Source organism: Lotus japonicus, chromosome 3, assembly GCF_012489685.1.
Source record: "Lotus japonicus ecotype B-129 chromosome 3, LjGifu_v1.2".
Taxonomy (NCBI): Eukaryota; Viridiplantae; Streptophyta; class Magnoliopsida; order Fabales; family Fabaceae; genus Lotus; species Lotus japonicus.
In genome coordinates, this window is record NC_080043.1 from 29,652,893 (window position 1) to 29,673,815 (window position 20,923).

The window sequence follows — 20,923 nt, forward strand, 5'->3', positions numbered from 1 at the left end:
AATAAGAACTTTTTCATCCACTACAAAAAAAAAGCCATTTTGAGGCGCTTTTGGAAGCATTTTGCGGCGGTTTTAACCGCCGCAGAATGTATACTGGGGCGTTTCCTCGAGCGCCGCAGTTACGAGCGTCGGGGGCCGTTCTGCGGCGCTTATATCCAAGCGTTGGAATAACCGCCGCAGTATATAGCGGCGGTTAAAAGCGCCGCAAAACCTATAATTCATTCCGCCTCTGTTTTGCGGTGGTTTCTAACCGCCGCAAAGTTCTACAGTGAGTTTTTTTTTGCTACAGGGAGTTGTAAAATAGTTTTTCAAATTTTTTTAAAAGTCAAATTATATATTTAATTTAATCACTAAATAAAATGAAACTTATAATCTTTATAAAATAATCTCTTTAAATAAAATGAAGCTTATAATCTTTTATAATATGATCTCTTTAAATAAAATGAAACTTATAATCTTTATAAAATGATCTCTTTAAATAAAATGAAGCTTATAATCTTTATAAAATGATCTCTTTAAATAAAATGAAGCTTATAATATTTATAAACAGTAGCAAAGAAATCAACCAATTCCAAACACCTTGGAAATATGCCAAATGTACTAGCACTTTCATCCACCCAAATGTATTTAAAGGATTCATAAAAAGTAACTTACAAAATAGAAGTATAATATGATCAAGTACAACTTACAAAATAAGTGTTTATCACATAATAAGTGTGGATAGGAGATTAATGCAAAATACTAAATATGACAAAATAAATTGGACTTGTACTTAACTCTACAAAATAGAAGTAAGGTCACATTAGCATTATCACCATAAATTGATCAACTTTTCCAGTGTCCAGTCACAAAGATAAGAGTGAAAGAGAAATAGAAAACAGTGAAGAGCTAGGGAAACATTGAAACAAGATGAACACACTTGAAATCTAAAGCTTCAATACCTGGTTAGGTGGCCCTTGACCTCCAAACTGTTGCATGAAAGAATTCATTCGTTCCTCTAAAGCTTGAAATTTCGCATTGCTCTCCTGCAATTCTGATTTCATGGCATTCCATTCAGCCAATGTGATGCCAGCAAATTGCGAGCTACTAGAGCTGCTAGCAGATTCCAACACTTGAGATGGACAAACACCAAAGCCCATGCCTCTCACGTATCCTGAGCGATCTTTCCTAAAAACTTTAACATAGGCAGCCTCTTCAGAACAATTCTTTTCAAGTTCCTTCTCCAATAAATCCTACACAAAAAATTAAACATGTGCATGCCATCAAACATACAAAGCATATTTGATAGTTATAAAATTTCAAAGGAAATAGAAACTTGTAACTATACTCACACTCTTTTGTTTTGCTTCTTCATTTACAAAAGAGCCATCACTTTTCTTGTGTGAAATGGAGTACATTTCCGCTCTACTATATGATCGGCCGGTTTCAATTTCCTAAAAAAATTATCAGCACAACCACAAGTTAAAAACAGCAACAACTCTAGAATAAGGAAATAGGAGAAAATAAAAGTTCTAATCCTAACAGCAGCAACAACATCTTCAAAACAATTTCGAAGCACATAAATTTCAGCACAACCAGGTACCAGCAACCACAGGAAAAACAAGCTTGATGAAGAACAAGAAAAAGAAACTGCAATCTGTGAATCTGCATATGCCAGCTTGCATAGCAGAAAACTAACTGATTTCAACCAGGAATATCAATGACATAGGCCGAGAACATTCAGAGGAGAGAAACAGCATAGGAGAAATGAAATAAAAAATATATCAGATTAGTGATTTTACCAGCTCATGCCTCTTCCTTGCAATGGTCTTTGTGCCAAGCGTGTGCGGTATAGTTTGTTTTTGTCTATTTAAGGCATTCGTTTCAGACATTTTCTACATTGTGAAGGAATAAAAAAATAACAAAATCAGTAGCTGATAACTATTATTAGAGAATTATCACACAAAAATATCTCATTACCATTGTTTCCTCCTTCAGACGGTAAGTTAGAAAAGAAGCCCATTGCTCTATCGGCATGCCTTCTGGGCTGTTAACTTCCGTAAGATTGTCATTTTGGTCAAATGAGTGTGCAGTTTGGGGGCTTTGTGATGCAACACTAATGGATGGGATGGATGGGATGGATGAGAAAGTAGGAACTACGGGCTCACTTTGTGCTGAAGCATGGGATGCACTTTCACTAATGGTAGAAGCATTACCCTGAATTTGTATTGGTGTAGAAAGCATTACCCAGAATCCTTTGGCACCCCGCCATGCATAATATGCAATTCGAGTCTCATAAAAGCCTGTATCAAAAAATCAATCGACGTGTGCAACAAGTTTAGTCGACAAAAAATCCTCATGAAAGATAAGTTCATCTCAGCAGAGTTAAAGGGTGATAACCAAAAAGAGGCTGCATGGTAGATACAAGCTAAAAACTACTCTCTGTCTAAGAAAAAGATAAGTAGCCAGACATAAAAGTTCTAGAACAAATAAAACAGGTAAAAATCATGTCAAGCAACATCACTCCACATATATAAGTGATTGAAAGAAATCATTAATTTGTAATGGTAACCCTATCCATTGGGATGGAGATAGATATCACTGTCATTTACCTAAATTGTGTTACTATAAATGACACTCTAAGGTGGGACAGGAAAGTAGGACATGTGATCTGGATACAGAGTAGTATGCCTCATAGTATGTGTAATTCTAGTTATAAGGCAGAAGCTTTTCTGTTTTACAATTTATTTACAGCTTTTCTATCTTTTGAATAATTCCATATTAAATTCAGTTCCTATCAGAATTATCTCTGCAAATCATAAGGTGCATCCACTATCCTCCAATTGACCAAATTCACTCGAACATTGACAAGATTGAAACCTGTATGCTGGTTTGTATTTCTGACTGTAAAGCTGAAAGCAGTTGCAGCCAAGATAGATCTTAATGCATAACTATTAACATATACACAGAAGCATATTTTCAGCCTCAGAGAGTTGTCATAAACAATTAAATTTCCTAATTCTTTATATTTATTCAACCAAAGCACTTTGCACACGTAAACAATGCATGTAACAACATCTTGAGACTTCAACATACCTGGGAGAAAGCTAAGAAAGCCAAGGGCTAAAAGGCCATAAGCTTGAGACCGTTCTCCCCCCATATGACCAGTGAAGATAAAGTATGACAGAAATAGTAGTCCTGTACCGAGAAATAACAGGAAGAGTGCAAGGACAATGGATTTCCAGGGAACTTTATCCAAGGCTTTTGGGATATAATCAAATCGAGGGTCAAATGGTCTACTTCTATCACCAATATAATCATCCTCATCCGTGGCAAGAGGAGCGTAATGAACGCGTCTAGTTGCCATATCCAATCTTCCTTAGTTCTTTGCTCCTAAGATTTTTAATCCAAAATGATCTGAGACCTTCAAATGAAATAAAAAAAAAGGGCCACGTTAAATTTAGATCTGATGAGTGCTGAGAGAGAACTGAACCAGAATTTTTAACACCACAAAGTAGAAGGGCAGGCATAGACTTACACTCAATTGGCATAAAGTGAGCACAATATCATGTTGTAGTTTATCTAAAGCTTTCACATTCAACACTTTACCACATAATTGCCTAAAGAATGAAGACAATTCATTCAAAACAGCCGAAACCTCATGACATGACATAAAGGTATAACCCAAAATAATTAAGGAATTGAGACATTATAAAGAATTTAATAAGAACTTGACAGCGGCTATCAGTAATATGAAAAGAGTAAGATGCAAATCAGATTGATGGTGGTGCCAAGGTTTCAGGAATCATTACATACAGATATAGCAATTTGGTTTAGTTAACTCAAATTTCAAAGCCTCAATCAATGATAAGAAAAAGGATGAAGAAAGATGAAACATACAGAGGTACAAATTCAAAGAAAATAGCAATTAACGCTTGAACTATCAACGCTAGAAGCTACTATGTTACGAAACCACATTCACTGAGTGAAGTGAAAGCACAACTGAGAAGAAATTGAAACCAAGAACTAGGTGCTTACCTTCAATCAAAGACCAAAATCTGAGTGAGAACTGAGAACCGAGAGCACAAACATCAGTTTTGATGAGAATGTGGAAATCTGAAATCTAAAATCCCTAATTCCTAACCAAATCAAACAGATCCAAATCAAAAACCTGAAATCTAAAAACTAAAATCCCTAACTCCTGATCAATTCGCGAGATGAAACAAAGTGCTTACCTTCAATCAATGACTGGCGTGAGCTTTGCTTCTGAGGTGTTCGCCATCGCTGAGAGATGAAGAATCACGATGCTGAGCGAGATGAAGAATTACGATGCTAAGAGAGGTGAAGAATCACGAAGTTGAGAAGAATCGCGATGCTGAGAGAGGTGAAGGTGTGGTGGGTATTTCCTGAGATGAAAAAACGCGATCTGAAATTGCTTCTGTGGTGGGTTCAGGTGAGGTGGGTTTATTTTAGGTTTTCCTGATTTAATCATTCTGCGGCGCCTGGTTGAACCGCCTCTGAAATAACCGCCGCAAATGTCTAAAAACCGCCACTAGTTGACCTAAACCGCCGCAAAATTGTTCGAAAACTGCGGCGGCTTGCATAACCGCATGAAAAAGTGCCTCAAGTTTACATTTTGCGGCGGTTTTTGCGTAACCGCCGCAAAATATCCGTCGCTAAACACCAGTTTTGTTGTAGTGCATCGACTCAATCGGTTGCCAACCGTTTTAGCGACGGATTTGGTCAGTTGCTACTTGAATGTTTTCTGATAGTGATCAAACCCAACTAGGTGTATGTGGATACATATTCATTTTGCTTGAGTATAATATTAACATACTACATTGCAGGACTGGACCAATTCCTTATTCTAAGTACCTTGACATCTGTGTTTGGTGTTGTTCTTCATGAAATGAGATTGCCAGAATCTCCTTACTTCCCGTGGTGGTACACGGCCTTGTTCACGTTTGCTTGCACTGCGGAGCTGCATTGACTCGATTGTGTATCTGTAGAAGAAATTTTGACGTCCAAGTTAGTGAAAGGGAAAATAGAGAATTTCAAAGTCTAAGAAAAACTTGGAGTTTAGCATAATAAGTAGTACTGTATACATAAATGAATGACTACACATGTTTTTGTTAGAAGTCCCATATTAGAGGTATGATCAAACAAGTGTTTATAAAGGGTATAGCAACCGTCAACTCTTGAGCTAGCTTTTGGGTTGAGTTAGGTCTTCCTAATTCTTAATATGATATCAGAGCCTCTATGACTTAGCGATCTAGAGTTTGATCCTTACTCCCTCACTTTCTATTAAAAAAAGTGAAATTTAAGCACATGGTAAGTGGGCTTGTGCATTTATCCACACTTCAAGCCCAAAAAAACTCTTGCATGAGGGGGCGTGTTAGAATATAATATAAAACCATTCATTTGCCTCTTACCCAACAACTTAAGTTTTTGAGATAATTGATTATTTAATATGGTATTAGAGCCTATCATAGATCAATTTGTGGTGGAGACCTCCCATATTTGGGCCACCCGTTGATGTTCATTCCACACTCTAGATGTTCAGCAGTGGCGTGGGGTGTGTCAGAAGTCTCACATTGGCTAGATATATGGCCAAACAAGTGTTTATAAAGGGTAGAGCAACCCTAAACGCTTGAGCTAACTTTTGGGCTGAGTTAAGCCTCCCTGATTCTTAATAGTTTTTATAGGCTCGGAGATCGTAAAGACTATAAGAAGCCTTGTAGAAGGTGTTTCAATATTATGGTTGCCCTTGGGCAGCATTGCTTGATGGCTAGTAAGTGGATTATCGTGTGATCAGTTGACTTTAGTTGGGATAGATTTTCTTAACTAATTCAGTCCATTCACCCACACGGTACTCACTTAGTTTTGAAGCATTTGTGCCGATTGGAATGCTATAGGGCCTTCTGGCTCAATCTAACGAATAAAATCTCTAAGATCCTATGGTAGAAAAGATGTGAAGATGGCTATCTATATGGAAAAGCAAATTAGACATATATCCTAAATCAGTAGTTTAAATGCTTCAATAAAAAATATTAAGATTTCATTGTTAAGCTGTTAGACGTGAAGATATAGTTCTGGCCCGACATATCTCCAACCAGGGGTGGCAAAATGGATTGGTCGGACATGTCGAATCCAACTCTGGATTGAGTTAGGTTAATCCACTTTTGGCATTTGGGTTCAAAGTCTCAACTAAATCCATTTTTTGATGGATCTGCGCTTAGTGAGCTGACCTACTTAGTGAATATAGTGAAATAAAAAAAAAATCTGTCACTTTTGTATATTGAAACATATAGAAATTAGAATTATCACAATATTAAACAAACATTCACCATGCATTGTAATTAAAAACTGTAAGTGTAACTTCCATTACAACTATCAAGTGTAAGTGCTAATGACCTTCACCAAATCATTTTAAATGTCAATTTTTTTTTTTTTGATATGCACGCACTTAATCTTCTTAACAATACTATGTGTTATCCAATTATCAGCAAAAGTTTACTTCTAACAATTATAAATAATAATGTTATGCAATCATGAAAGTCTTAGACCAAACATAACTTAAGGGCTGAAATGTGGGTTGGAGGGTCGACCCAACCCAACCCGCCATTAACCTACCACAATACGGGTTCAGTTGAGTTGACTCACTTTAAGATTTAGGTTCAAAGTCCCAACTCAACCCACCAAAAAAGGTGGGCCAAATGGGTTGACCCATTAGACCAAAGCTATTTTATCACCCCTATTTCCGACATATGTTTTAGAGGTGATTTTTTTACCACCGCAACATGTAGAGGTATGCCTGAAATATGTAGCTCAAATCCATTTGTTCACAAATCGTTATCGTACCTAATTTATTTTAGGTGGTGCGATGAAGAAAATAATTTATTTTACGGAAAAAAAAATAATTTCACTTCTTTTAATACTAAGGTAACGTTTGGCCTAATTTTTTTGCTACTTTAAAGTTACTTTTAAGTTTAAGCTCACAATAAGAGCTTAAAAAAAAGACAGAAACTGTTTGTCAGTTTCCATTTTTTAATAGCTTAAAAGCTACTTTTAAGTTCAAAACTGTTTGGTAGGAACTGGGGACATATGGGTTGGGTAGGGGGAGGTCCAGAGATCGATTCCTGACGGGTGCAATTTATCTTTCCGATGTACCAAAAAAAAACATTGTCATGTTCTCGGGAAATTAGGGCTTCAATTCTTCATCTGGGGTGATTGATTTGGGTCATTTTTCCATGGGAATGTAGCTCTAGAAGGTGGGGTTGTATTCTGAACAATAAAAATTCCAGCTTTATCTCTAGGTATGTTACAATTCTTTGGAAACCTTTTTGATTTGCCCTTGTCCTGGATTTGCAACATTTTATCGTTTCATGACTAATTGGATGATTAGGTTTGGAAATCTCATTGGATTTGAGTGGATTGTTCAATAAAGGTTGGAATTTTACCTGATGGAACCCCCTTTTGCACAATTAGGTGATAATAAAAAAACTGCACCTATACCTGAACCAAAACATGAGGGAATTAGATTTCCCACCCCCAAGACTAGATTTCCCACCCCACAATTTTGGTTTTTTAATTTCCGAATTATTTCAGGATTTTATATTCCAAGTTAAATCGGGATTTAAATTTCCGGTAGTGCAAAATACAATGTAACACCTCATTTTTAAGTGGAAAAATACTTCGGGAACTCAATTTCTGAAATATTTCGGGAATTGAGTTCCCGAAAGTGTTTTAAGTGGGGTGACATTTCTAATGAGTGGGTTGGAAAATCCAACTCCCAAAACATGATGCTCCGAACACTCTCAGTTTGACTAAAATTAGCTAACAAATAAGGAGAAGAAGAAAAAAAAAACATGAAGAAAAAGAAACGTGATGAGACCAACAAGGAGAGGAAAAGAAAAGAAGGAACATGCCAAAAGAGAATCAATGGAGGTCAAGAAGTCTTGTGCGGCACAACAGCGGGAAGAAACGAATGGAACGTAAGGGTTAACACTCTCAACAGCTTATTAGAAAAAAGCTCCATCATTTAACTTTTTCCTTAAAAGTTACTTTTTTATATTTCCTTTGTAAAAAAATAAGTAACTTATTTTATAAGATCTAGTTAAAAATTGTGTTTGGCCCAACTTTGGCTTAAAAGTAACTTAAAAGTAAAAAAGAAATTGGGCCAAACACTAAGCTGAGTAAGTCTAGATTAGTTGGGTTAGTCCAAAGCCCAGTTCACATCACTTAGAACCGTTGCGTGAACATTGCCCAATTGATTGATACTAGTGTTTTTTACCCGCGCGTTGCACGGGGAATATGTCTATCGTATTTGATACATCAATTGATACCTTAATTATTAAAAATATATTAAACTACGGATGAAATAGAAGAGTCAGAAATCCTAAGCAAAGTGGACATAAAGACTTCTCTTCTAAGCCTGATCCAGATCAACAGGAACTCGTTTCACATTCTTCGTGAATATGAAGACAATAGCACAAATCATAGATATAAGGAATTGCCAACATATTAAACAACGCGCGCGTTGCACGGAGAATTTGTCTATTATAGAGATGATTTAGGATGAGAGTTTGATGGGTATGGCTGATGCAATATTTTAAATAAATAAATTAAATATTTTTAAAAAATATCTATCAATTAGTTTAGAATATAATAGTTGTTTTAAGAAAATAAAAACTGAATGCATTCGGTTGTTATCTCATTGAATTTTATTTTAAAAAATATCGCATCAGTAATAACTTTTTTTGGATGATTTGGTTTTAAATCAAAATATGGCAAGATTGATTTGAATTTGAAATAAAATATGTCAAGATTATATATAGTAATTAAGGTGTGACACGTGTCAAAAATCTAGAAATAACTCTAAAATAAAATAAAATAAAATATTTCCTAGAAATACAAATCTATAGATTTTGTTGAAATTCTGGAAACAAATCTAATATGCTTCTAAACTTTTTAAATCTAATATGCTGGAAAACGAATTTATAGATTTTATATTGCTTTTTGTATCAAATCTAAAATCTAAAGCAAATAGATTACTATAGATTTGCTGGAAACTACATAAAAAGTATAGATTTTAGATTAGATTTGTTAAAGATTTTAGATATTAGAATAGATTTAATATTCTAAACTACATAAAAATCTAAAGCAAATAGATTACTATAGATTTGCTGGAAACTACATAAAAAGCATAGCTTTTAGATTAGATTTGCTAAAGATTTTAAATATTAGAATATATTTAATATTCTAAACAGCTATAATTTTAGTTCAAACCAAGCAAAAAACCAAAGAATTATCTTACCTCTCAAGTGGCATAGCTACAATAAAACATACCACCTGAGATATAAAAAGCATGTTTAGATACTCATTTGAAAATCACACTGAAATCAAAATTATGATGCACAGAAGCTAAATTAAGGAAAGTTGAATCTGTTTAATGTAAACTAAAACTGGCAATACATATCAATAAAGCAACACCATGAACCATAAAACCATATATTCAACTCAAATCACAGTGTACCAAATCTACAACTTCAATCTGCATAACTGCAGTCAGGTTGCTATCAAAGCAAAACTATAGTTATAACCATGAAATCAAGAACAGAAAAATAGCCAATAGGAATGAAATATTTTGTCCCAACTCACACGTTTCTTTCTGTAAGCTTCTATAGATATATAAAATCTAATAGACACTTCACACCAAATACAAAGATGGCCTTTACTCCAAACCTTACAATCACAACCTCCAAATTTTCATCTACAATGGAAGGGCCATACGGATTTCTGATTGGTACAACTTGCACTTCCAAATCTGGCTTGATAGACTGCATGTAAGGTACAAAAAATATTAAATGTATTCTTTCATATAAATCCTGCTAGAAGAAACACTATATGTAACAGATGGAAGGTGTTGCGATGTGTATCAGTAGATCAATTATTATCTCACCTATTTATCCACATATAAATTAACAATACAAAACTATGGAACCGCTCCCACAACCACTTTAAATAGACACTTTGCGGTTAGCCAGATGATAAAAGATGTTCATATATCTACATGTCATGTTCTACATTTGCATGCACAATAAAAAGCTTAAAGTTTTATGGCCAACAATTATACATGTCATTTTTTTAACAAAAAAAATAAAAGATAACAAAAGACAGGTGATTCCTTTCATTAATCATACTTATTTAGAGCAGAGGGGAAACTGTCATTGCTTAGAACCAACCTTTTTGTTCTCATTAGTCTTTTGAGTCAGCTTGTACCACCTACACAAAAGTAGGATACAAAAGTATCAGAAGCTTGTACCATCAAGATCCCCACCATGAACCACCAATCAAACAATAATTGTATACTATCTGCCTCCCATGAATCAGATAAACAATAATTGTATAGCTGCTCCCAGAAGCCGAAGCAGAAGCAGCAGCAGCAACATCCCCATTATCTTCCAATGAACCTCCACCTAGTAACAAACACAAACACTCTCAAAACAACAATAAACAACAAAAAAAGCTTGCCAAATCAATGTTTACTCCACTCTACTCACAGTTTGATGTTGCAAAGCACCCTCAAGCAAAACCTCATGCATAGGCTTGGGAGCAATCCACTCTTGCAATGGCAATCAATCGATTTCAAAAATTTGGGGGTTTTCAACAAAATCAAAACTTTCGCAAGCTTAAACAAAGCCGTGTTTCTGGGTCACTTACAAAAAGGGAAATTGGGACTCACAGAGAACATTGAAGGTGAAGCACGACCCAGTGCACCCTAGCCGGCTCCATCTCTGAGAAGAAATCCAAACCTAGAGGATGTTGGCTTGGCTTTAATGGAGTTATCTTCATCTGCACCCTAACCTCCAGCTGCCTCAATTCTAGCATATTCATCTTCTCGATTAGGCTACCATTTCACAATCAGACACATCAGATTCTAATCAGTAAGTAGCCACTTCCTGCCAAATGACTATTGATTTAAATGTTGTAATCCAAAACCCAATTATCTAAGCATAAAATTAATTTCAAAATAGAAAGCCATAAATCAAATACACAGCAGAAATTCACAATTTGAGAATCACCAATTATTAAGAACGCAAAACCCAATCCAAAGAAAGAAAAAAACGGAAAAAAAGAGGAAGTGAATACCTGAGATGTAATAGGGTATCAAGAAAGGCGCCATACAAATTGAAGGCGTCATGAAGCAGAGATAAAACTGTTCAAAATGGTCACAACAATTAAACATAAGAGAATGGAGATTACTACTCTTCTACTCCAATCATCATAATAAAATAAATAACAACAGTAAACACATTTCAAACAGTTCTACTTATGCTTAAATAATCTGACTTGATTAATTAACATAGTAAAAGAAGCTTAATACAGAGATTAATGCACATGAATTAATCTCTGTATAAGAATTAACAGCTATAAGAATAACAGCTATAATTTTAATCACGTGATTGAATAACAGCAGCTACAGTAGCAATTGAAACTTCTAAATCTGAATATATGAAGTCATAATTAGCACAAAGTTAAGTGAAAGCCAATTATTCCGTCAAGAAGGCAGTCTCCATGGATTAAAGGTAGCATAAAGAGCAGATATAGTACAAAATATTGTCTAGGAAAAGGGAACAAAGCAAGCTCTACGAATAGAGAAGACGATAAGTGTAGATGTTCAAACCAAGCAGAAAACCAAAGAATTATCTTACCTCTCAAGTGGCATAGATGATGAAAACTGGACTAACTGATTAAAGGAAGCAGCGCATACAGAAGAGCGGGACGATGGGACTCTTTGTCATATAGAAACACAGAAGTAAATGGCTTAGAAAGCTGCTCAATCGCCACAAAAGCACCAACTGCAATCAGACCTATAGCAGCAGAAGAATATCACAGGAGAGAACATAAATAATGCACTAAATACTAATATGGATTAGTTTCTAAGGATGTCATGTTATTTGTTTATCGAAATCTTCCAAGAGCAACAAAAAACAGCATTTCTTAAGTTTTATGAAGCATGTATTAAGTGTTAACATCATCGCATAGTGGGAAAGCTAGATTATACTCACCTTTCCTGACTTGTGATCAGGTATATTGAAGTTCAAAGCTACTTTTTTACTAACTTGAGAGGACCTAAAAGCTCCTTGCTGCTGTCAAGTTAGAGAGTTTGGTTAAGAGTTAAGACCTTACACATAAAATGCCTTCTAGGGGCTGAGTTAATAAACTTATGAAAAAGTGAAGGAGAAAATATAATTAATTTAGCAGTTTCATAGAAAAATAGCTTACCGATCCTCCTTGTGATGAGATGAATGCTGAGATATGACATTAGGAGGCGGCACAACAGGATTCAAAATACTAAAATAATTAGGGTGGAAGTTACAATGATTCGCAGAAGCCGAAGCCGAAGCAGAAGCAGCAACATCCACATTATCTTCCAATGCACCTCTACCTAGTAACAAACACAAACACTCTCAATTTCCTTCAAATCTCAAAAATGCATGCAGTGACGGATTAAAACGGGAGAATGAATCTCACTTATTCTTAGATAAAGACACTCTTTTTCTTCTACAATTGATTTTAAAGACTATATCAGAATTACATACTGCATATCACAAACAGACAATGTGAGTACCTTCATACATGATAATAAGACACTATGCAGCACTTTATTCTCTGCTACGCACCTGAGTGATCATGTTTCTGCAATTAGTAACACAATAGCTATTTTGTGAAGAGCTTCACTTTATTATAACAGATGACCACACTTACCCAAGAAAGTCTTTATTTACATCTCTTGCATCATATCTAACATATCCAAACTTGTATAATCCCAAACCTGCAGAGAGATACAAAAGAATGAACAAAATTATCAATAATAGAATAAACAGTGTTTCAAAGGAAAAAAAGGCATACTTGGAAGTGGGGAAATAAGGAGAATCTACATCCTTGAGGCAAGAAGCACATAAAACGCAGCCCACAGGGATGATATGAAGTACGATTTACAGCAATCAATCAATTAAACAGATTTTATTTGCATCTCATGACAATGTAAAAATGTGTAGGAAAACTCATAGAACCAAACACATGTGCCTGAAGTTTATGTGTATGCAGAACAGAAAATGCACTCAGTTAAGCAAATTCATTCAGGAATTTCATCGAACACGTAGTATGCACCGAAGATATGATAAAAGTGCTTGGAAACAGCAATGAAAAGGTGCAAATCAAAGCCAAACAGGAAAGGAATTGCAATGAAGCAGCATGAAGTAAAAATGAGAGAGGGATAGAGTGACTACTCAGACTCAGTTCAAATCACCTAGCTAGGTATTCCACTCTTCTTCTTCCCGATTCACTTCGCTCTGCAATTCCCCTTCAACCAAATTATGCCTTCCTTCTGTGTCATGTTTGTCACAAAGGAATTGAATCAATAATAAGCAGGTTAGTCAACCCCCTAAATGAGAAGAGTTAGAAGAAAGTGAACCTTGACATTGCCTCCCTGTGTTGGTTCTTTGGCTGACGGAGCGGAACCCTAAACTGTGTTAACCCTAAACGACGGCGACGACGGTGGGGCTTTGCTCCGGTGAAGTGGCACACGGGTTGTTCTGGCTATACACGATGGGGATCGTAGTAATAATCAGAGTGAGGAGAATAAGAAGAAACCGTGCAATTGAAAAAAAGAGGAGGAGGAAGAACATTAGGTTTAGCTGTTAAAGGAGAAATAAGGTAAAGAAAAATCAGGCACATGTGGCAAGTAGGGCTAAGGTGGAAAAGCTTACGTGTAAAATATTAAGTGAGAATTAATCTGAGAGAGACACGTCATTAACTTGGCCTGTGGGAGCGACACGTCATGCTAGAAGTTCTTCTTTTCTAATATATATAGATATGAATTAATTTTGCGTATTAAATATATCTTGGTAAGTAACAAGAAGATAATATAAATAGTATTTGCAAGGCTTCTGTCTCTGTTTTATTTATGTCGTTTCTAGCTGGTTAGAATTACTAATAAGGTGTAGTATAACTGATAGATAGTTAAATTCATTAAGCATAGTTCAAGATTCGATCAAGGGCCATATGGAGAAACATTTATTATGAGATATCCACTTAACATGATCTTCGAGCCAGGAGATTAGTCTCATGGTTATCGCCTTATCGGCGATACCTTCAAAAACCAAAATTGGCTATTACTTTAGAATTTTCAACAAATTTTATATTCTAACTTCTAATGGAATTACATATGAATCAAGTGACTGTTATAACATTTAATTTAAGGCAAATTCTGTGGTACCCTGAAATTCTTTTGGGTACGGTACCCCGACTAGATGAAATTGTGAAATTGAAGGGTAGAGAAAGAGAGACAATTATACATTTTAACTTTTGTTGGAATCTTAGACGTCATGCTGGTTGTTGCAGCTCTTTTTAAGTCAGAATCTAGTGGTGGAAGTGGAAATGTATGCGATGTAAGAACAAGAGAGTTATCTACCACAATAAGGGTGAAATATGGAAATTGGTGTCTGGCGAACAACAAGATAATGAGATAATCTACTAAAATGCTCATGAATGGTGCTAGAGGCTTTTAGAAGTTAAAATTTTTGGAGATAAATAAGTTTTACATCATTTAAGGTACCGTACCCTCAATTAAATTAAGGTACCACAGCAAACACCTTAATTTAATTAATGCTCAACAGAATCAATATCAATGGTGCTGAACAGGGAAGCAAAACCATCAGAGGGAAATGCTAATTTTAGTCAAACATGGCATGAAAATTAAATATCAGACGGGACAGTTATGTGCACAAGGGACATAAACATAAACAATCCATAATCCCTCTACACATTCACTAGGACAAGTGCTATGGCACTCCTTATATGATTTTTTTTACTGAAAAGGGCAACATTTAAGGTTACCAATACATCAAATGTTGCCCCTTTCAATAACATGCATGACTACAAGTATATTGACTGTATTAATACTGTCGGAATGTAAGATTGAGGCGGCCGGGACAAAGCCGAGTATCTTGCAGCAACTCGGGCGGAGCTGATTCTGGTATAATTGATGACACACCATGTAAGACAAGACGAGATTCACCACCAAATATCAACACATCTCCAGATTCTAGAAGCACCCTCTCGGCCTTCTCAACATCCCTTTCATCCCCGTACAGAAATTCTGCTGAATCACCAATAGAGAATGACACAACAGGCAACCTTTTTCGGATACTTTCTCTGCTCTCGTCACGATCCTGCATAATGAGGAATCTCATTGAAGCAGAACAAGTTTGCCATTCATCTAATCATCAAACAATGGATAACAATGTATGAATTTGTAGATGGACAAAATGAGGAATCTCATTGAAACATGTTACAAAATTTCATCTAATTAACTGTAAAAAACTTGAGGTATATAATTGCATAGTTCTAAGAAGTTGACTTACTTATCTGCAACTTTCATGACTCATAACTAATTGACTGATATCTGCATTTGCATTATGAGTATTATGAGTGTGGTCTAATAAACAACAAAATGGATGAAGTAAAACTTTTCAAACTTAAACTTAAGCTTGCCAATGCAGATTAAGATAATGAATAAACTATACGTGAATACCAAAATTACAAGACACTAGTTGAATGCGTCCAGTACAAGAAATTTGCAAACACACCATTATAACGTATTTGGATCCTCTCTCCATCAAGTCTCTCTACAGCCACTCTTGCATAATTTTAACCATTGATTCTTATGAGTTGTGACCAAAGGCTAAAATTAATATTGATAAAAAAATTTCTTATTAAATAGTTGATAATGATTTCTATGCTGCAGAGATTGGACAAGAGGATCTGAATCCATCCATTACACCGAGTATGAGAAAAATGGATGTTATAGGTGAAACACAGGAATAGAGTAAGAGAAGGTTTGATTTCTTAGAAAAACACCCTGATATCTCTATATGCCTATTACCATCAGCAAATACTTGGTCCTAAATCCATGATGACATTTTTCTTTCTTAATATTTTGTTTTCAATATAAAGGGAGCAAGGCAACAATATCCAAATATTTCATGAGTTTTGTGAAGTAAAATACAAACAAGCAAGAAAGTGTAGCAAGAACAGGAACTAACCTGATGAAGACCAAGCCTTCCATAGGTTGTATAAAAATTAACAATGCCTATATCCGGAGTCATTGATGGAAGTATATCCTCCACATTGCTTATGTCATGTTCCCTAGGAATTAAATCTTGTGCTTTCTGTATTGCTCTTATAACCAAGCTTCTGAAGTAAGGGGGAATATCAGGTGGTTTGCTGCTATCAAATGCGCGTTTATTTCCATATTTTTTAGTTTGAGGATCCCAGTCCATACCAAGACACATCATCCTCAATCTAAGTTTCGCTCCACTTGCAAAACATGGTTGATAGAACCCTCCTGGACCCAAACCAAGCTTACGACATCGTTTCACTATTTCGACCTATATCATAAGAACAAATATGGTTAGAGAATTAAACTTACCCGCTATGAAATAAAATATTTCAATCAAATGTAGAAAAGTTAGGGTGCAGCAATCAGAATACATGGGGGAAAACTCATTAAATAATGCAATGCATTAGTACAAGAGAGAAATTCTCAGAATAGGGAGGACGGAAAGTTGTATGTGTCCTAGGTATCATGCAACTTTCAGTCCTCCCTATTCTGAAATATATCTCTTCTGAATGCTTTAGTCTTTAGTGAAACATAAATCATAATTTTCAATTTCTACTTTTGCAATATAAATTGGATTTTGAAAGATCATAAAGAAAAGTAGCAAGCATATTAAAGCAAGTGAAAAACAAGTACCTGTTCTATGTGGGTTATGCAATGTTTCAGGAGAACCATTCCAGGCCTTAGTACCCCCTCTTTGGTTGCTCCATCCTCCATTTCGATGCTGCTTTCGCTGTTCTTTTCAAACAATGTGGATCCTCCTATTAAAGGAGAATTTCTTTTCCCGTGAAAGCAGATGTCATATCGTTCAAACTTTGGCGTACTACCTGGAGAATCTCTGTCGTAACCAGCTTCTTTACAGTTTAAATTGTGTTGGATATGATATGGTCTATTGGCTGATGCAGACTTCTTCAAAAATTGACTAGGTTGAGGTGATTCATCACTGTGTCTTGTAAGTGATACATTACTATTTTGAGTATTTTCAAAACTGGAACCACAACTAGATTCACTACAGTTATCACCACTATCCTTGGTCAATCCCAAGTCAATTCGAGTTCTCCTCTTGGATTTTCTGTGTTGAGAACAAGTACTAGTTGCTGGGGAAGGTAAATGATCTGACCTAGACATTAGCTCAGGGAGTTTGCCAACAGATGAATCGCATCTAGTTGAGAAAGTGTCTCGTGAAGTATTCTTCGCCCTTTTATACAGGGGTACAGGATTGCTTCCGATCATTATAATTGCTTCATTATCATGAGAAGAATCAGATAATGGAACCTGAAAATATAACAAATGTAAAACTATTAACTGAAGTATGATCTCAAGTGTAGCACAGAAAAGCCTAACACAAATACTATAAAATCTTGCAAGCCATAGGCACAAACTAGTATAAATATTTCTGCCTTATTTTCTATGAGACTACATGAAATTCAACAAGCACTTAAGGAAAAGCTCGAGTACTTATTCAAACTAAAAAATAGGAATAATCTGAAATGCTGCTAAAGGACATTAAGTTATTAAATCAACAATCAAATTACAGAAAGGAAGCAAAAACAGTATTGTTTCTCAATGCTCACTTGAACAATGTAATACTACTGACACAGAACAAGTATTTCAAGAGTAATCCTTCAACTGAAACCTCATTGATACTTTCCAAGAAAAGAATATGTATATGTATATTCATTAATCATAAAAAGTCCCCCTCACATAAGACACCTAAATAAACCAAAAAGAAAATCTTAACAAAATCTAAATTTCCTAAACTAGATATATTTTATTAAAATAAGATGTACATATATGTAAACTCCTAATAATCATAAAGAAAGTAAACTTCTAGATAAATTCAAATCTGTAATAAAATTTCAATTTCTCTAAATTAGATATTTTCTTTGCATAGCAATATAGCATCCCTAAAAATTAGATACTATTAAGATAACATATATGTTTAAAAAATAAAAGCAATCTTAATATATTTCAACATCTTTCACATACACACTTCATAGATTCAGCTTCAATTAACACTACAATTAAGAAAAATTCAGGGAAGTCGTTGAAACATACAGGGTCGTGGTGAGCAGCAGAGTTTCCACGAATTGGCGACGGTTCAGCTGGCGAAGACATGGCGTTGTTGGTTTTAGCCACCGGTGAAAACTTGGAACAGAGACGGAGGAAAAGGCGGCGATTGAGGAACAGGGGAGGAGAGAAAAACGACGCCGTAAGAGTGAGAGTGATGAAGGGTCGTGAAGGAAGCATGGTTGGGAGAGAGTGTAGTAATTAAAGAAGAAGTCATGGTGTTTAACCTCGGGGGATACGAGGAACAGAGTTTGAGAAAGTGGTAGTTGTTGTTGTCACCGAAGCGACGGATATACTTGCTTCCTTATTTCATTTTCTCCAAATCCATTTGAAAATTATAAAATGAAAAATTTAGCAAATTTTACATTTTCTGTTTTAGTAATGATATGTGCAAAGAGAAGGGGGTTTGAATCCTTTTTTTCTTATATTGAAAAAGTAAAAAAACAACGAAAAGGCTATAAGGCTAACAAACTCCTAGCCAAGATGAGAATAAGTTCGGGAGGCGGAGCCTCAAGACGAGTGAGGTGACACTACAACATGGCCCCTAAACCATCGAGGTTTGCCGCTGCCTCATTAGCATCCCTAAATATGTGACATAGGTCAATGCTCTAATCACGGTCTAGGAGAGTCCAGAGGGCTAGAAAATCTGAACCGAACTCATGAAACTGGTACCTACTTCCAGCCAAAGTTTCCAAAATTTCAAGGCAATCCACCTCACAAGTTGTGCATCTAACGTTTGCAACCCAAAAGAAATTGAGTCCATGAACTAAGGCACTAAGCTTTACCTTAAGAGGATCCCATCCACTATTGCCAGCATAAAAGCCAATCACAAAGTCTCCAGAATCGTTTCTAACAATCCCTCCCATTCCCATCCTCATCTGACGTTGGTCTTAGGAACCATCTGTATTAAGCTTGAAGCTCCCAACTGATGGAGTTACCCACCTAGCACGCTCCACACAGTTCACTCGTTGTCGCCTACTAGCTTGGCACAACGAGTAGTCATTCTTCTCTGTGCGAATCCCGTTCACGGTATTCATAGCTGTCCAACTATTATCACCTACAAGAACATCATTTCTCCATCTCCAAATACCGCATAGAGCTGCCATGAAAGAATGTCCTTGGGGACCACGAGCCTGAGCTTTAATCCAATCCCGCACATTCATTAGCAAGAAATCGTGCCACGCAAACGCAATAAAACTGATCCAGATTTCACGCGCAAACCTACAATCCCTTAGGCAATGCAAACTATCCTAAATTTGATCAATGCAGCGAGAACAAAGAGGAGAAAATGCAAGACCATACCTGCTGAATTGACTTGGATAGCGTCATGCATGATCATGAAAACCCTGACTTTCTCCGGTGCTTGAATCCTTCCAATCCAACACCATATATCTGAACTGGAAGACGAAGCATGGTTTGTAGACGCAAGCAACCGGGAATATGCAGCAGTTGTAGAATAAATATCTTGCCTGCAATGTTTCCAAATCTAATGATCGCACAACCTGTCATCTATATATAACCGGTGATATTTCCATAAGCTTCTGCAGCATAAGAACAAGTAACTCAGTGTAAAGGCCGGAGAAATTTCAAACCCCATAAGTAACAACATCATACAGAGACACATTGGTGTCAGAGATATTCATGAAAGGAACTTGTTTAGATAAGGGTGCATACCCACTCCAATCCTCATACCACAAAGATGTCCTGCCATTCCCAAGCTCGAAGGAAAAGTCGTCCTTGAGAGCATCTTTATCTCTAAGATGAGGAAGTAGCTTTAGAGAATAAGACAAGTAATCATAATTATTAATTGAGTTATTTTTATTAACTTTCTCAACGTAAGTAATCATAACTAATGGTTGTGGTTGAAAAATTGTAAAAAAAGACTGAAAAAAAGTAAATGTATATAAAATAACATAAATACACTTAGTGAAAAATTAAACTTTATAATTGAATTTTGTTTTAAAAAATACAATTTTAGCAATAGTATTAAAAGTGATAAGGTATTTTGAGGAGTCCATCTCCACTTAGGGACACCCTTTTTTTTCTCTTCATCTTGCTCTTTGTTCACATCACATTATATATCGCATCTGTCACTTATTTCTCTTATCTTCATATCTCTTTATAAGGGTCTGCACTCATTGGGGGTTCATCAACCTTTATTGTTTTTTGTTGTTGAATAAAGCAGTACGATATACCAATAAGGTCTTAGCACTATTGGTTGATAGTTGAACTCCTTAAGCATCTAGTTGAGAGTTCGATTTTTTTGCGGTGTGTTTGGAGAAAGATTTGTTAGGAGAGACCTACCCACTTAGTGTGATCTCCTAGCCTCGAGAAGATTAGTCTCGTGACCACCGGTTGTGGTGCAAAAAAAAGGACATTTAGGTCTAGAAATTTTTTGAGTGAATGGTCCAATTATCCTCTGTAAGTGTCAGGGCCAATCAAGTTAGTCTTTTGACTTAGAAAATATCTCTCGTAGTCTCTGATGTGGCAAATTGTCTGTCACGTTAGTCACTCGAGCCTCAAACAACCACTTCCCTTCTCCCTCTCCCCCACCACCTTCCCATTTCTCTTATTTTCTCTGCACCTGAAGTTCTTGCTAGGAGAAACTTGATTTGCTTCATTAATAACAGCGCAAGAGATAACAAAGGGTTCAATCGTGTTTGAGTGGTGGTAGATTTTACAGTTGAG

General features: G+C 35.9%; 2 protein-coding genes and 1 long non-coding RNA gene across 10 annotated transcripts; all 3 read right to left on the reverse strand.

Moving 5' to 3' along the window:
• Positions 1 to 607: 607 nt before the first annotated feature.
• LOC130749024 (uncharacterized) lies at positions 608 to 4,421 on the reverse strand. Of its 5 annotated transcripts, none has more exons than XM_057602291.1 (8): positions 4,215 to 4,421; positions 4,018 to 4,118; positions 3,518 to 3,599; positions 3,076 to 3,396; positions 1,960 to 2,282; positions 1,782 to 1,874; positions 1,332 to 1,433; positions 608 to 1,232 (listed from the first exon to the last, which is right to left on the reverse strand). In XM_057602291.1, the coding sequence occupies exons 4-8, from the start codon at positions 3,344 to 3,346 to the stop codon at positions 927 to 929; spliced, it is 1,095 nt and encodes a 364-aa protein (XP_057458274.1). In that variant the 5' UTR covers positions 3,347 to 3,396; positions 3,518 to 3,599; positions 4,018 to 4,118; positions 4,215 to 4,421; the 3' UTR covers positions 608 to 926. The 5 variants fall into 5 exon arrangements, with proteins under 5 accessions (XP_057458274.1, XP_057458273.1, XP_057458275.1 ...); XM_057602290.1 differs by having other exon boundaries at positions 3,076 to 3,403; XM_057602292.1 differs by lacking the exon at positions 3,518 to 3,599.
• Positions 4,422 to 9,584: 5,163 nt separating this feature from the next.
• Positions 9,585 to 11,013, reverse strand: LOC130742410 (uncharacterized). Its single transcript, XR_009021144.1, has 4 exons — positions 10,724 to 11,013; positions 10,542 to 10,603; positions 10,224 to 10,457; positions 9,585 to 9,818 (listed from the first exon to the last, which is right to left on the reverse strand). It is a non-coding gene; the product is annotated as an uncharacterized LOC130742410 (long non-coding RNA).
• A 3,688-nt stretch (positions 11,014 to 14,701) lies between these two features.
• On the reverse strand, positions 14,702 to 18,586 carry LOC130749164 (uncharacterized). Of its 4 annotated transcripts, none has more exons than XM_057602470.1 (5): positions 18,224 to 18,585; positions 16,802 to 17,440; positions 16,092 to 16,436; positions 15,411 to 15,451; positions 15,079 to 15,218 (listed from the first exon to the last, which is right to left on the reverse strand). In XM_057602470.1, exons 1-4 carry the CDS (start codon positions 18,413 to 18,415, stop codon positions 15,437 to 15,439), a joined length of 1,191 nt encoding a protein of 396 aa, XP_057458453.1. In that variant the 5' UTR covers positions 18,416 to 18,585; the 3' UTR covers positions 15,079 to 15,218; positions 15,411 to 15,436. The 4 variants fall into 4 exon arrangements, with proteins under 4 accessions (XP_057458451.1, XP_057458453.1, XP_057458452.1 ...); XM_057602471.1 differs by having other exon boundaries at positions 15,186 to 15,265; XM_057602468.1 differs by lacking the exon at positions 15,411 to 15,451 and having other exon boundaries at positions 14,702 to 15,218; positions 18,224 to 18,562.
• Between the last annotated feature and the right edge of the window lie 2,337 nt (positions 18,587 to 20,923).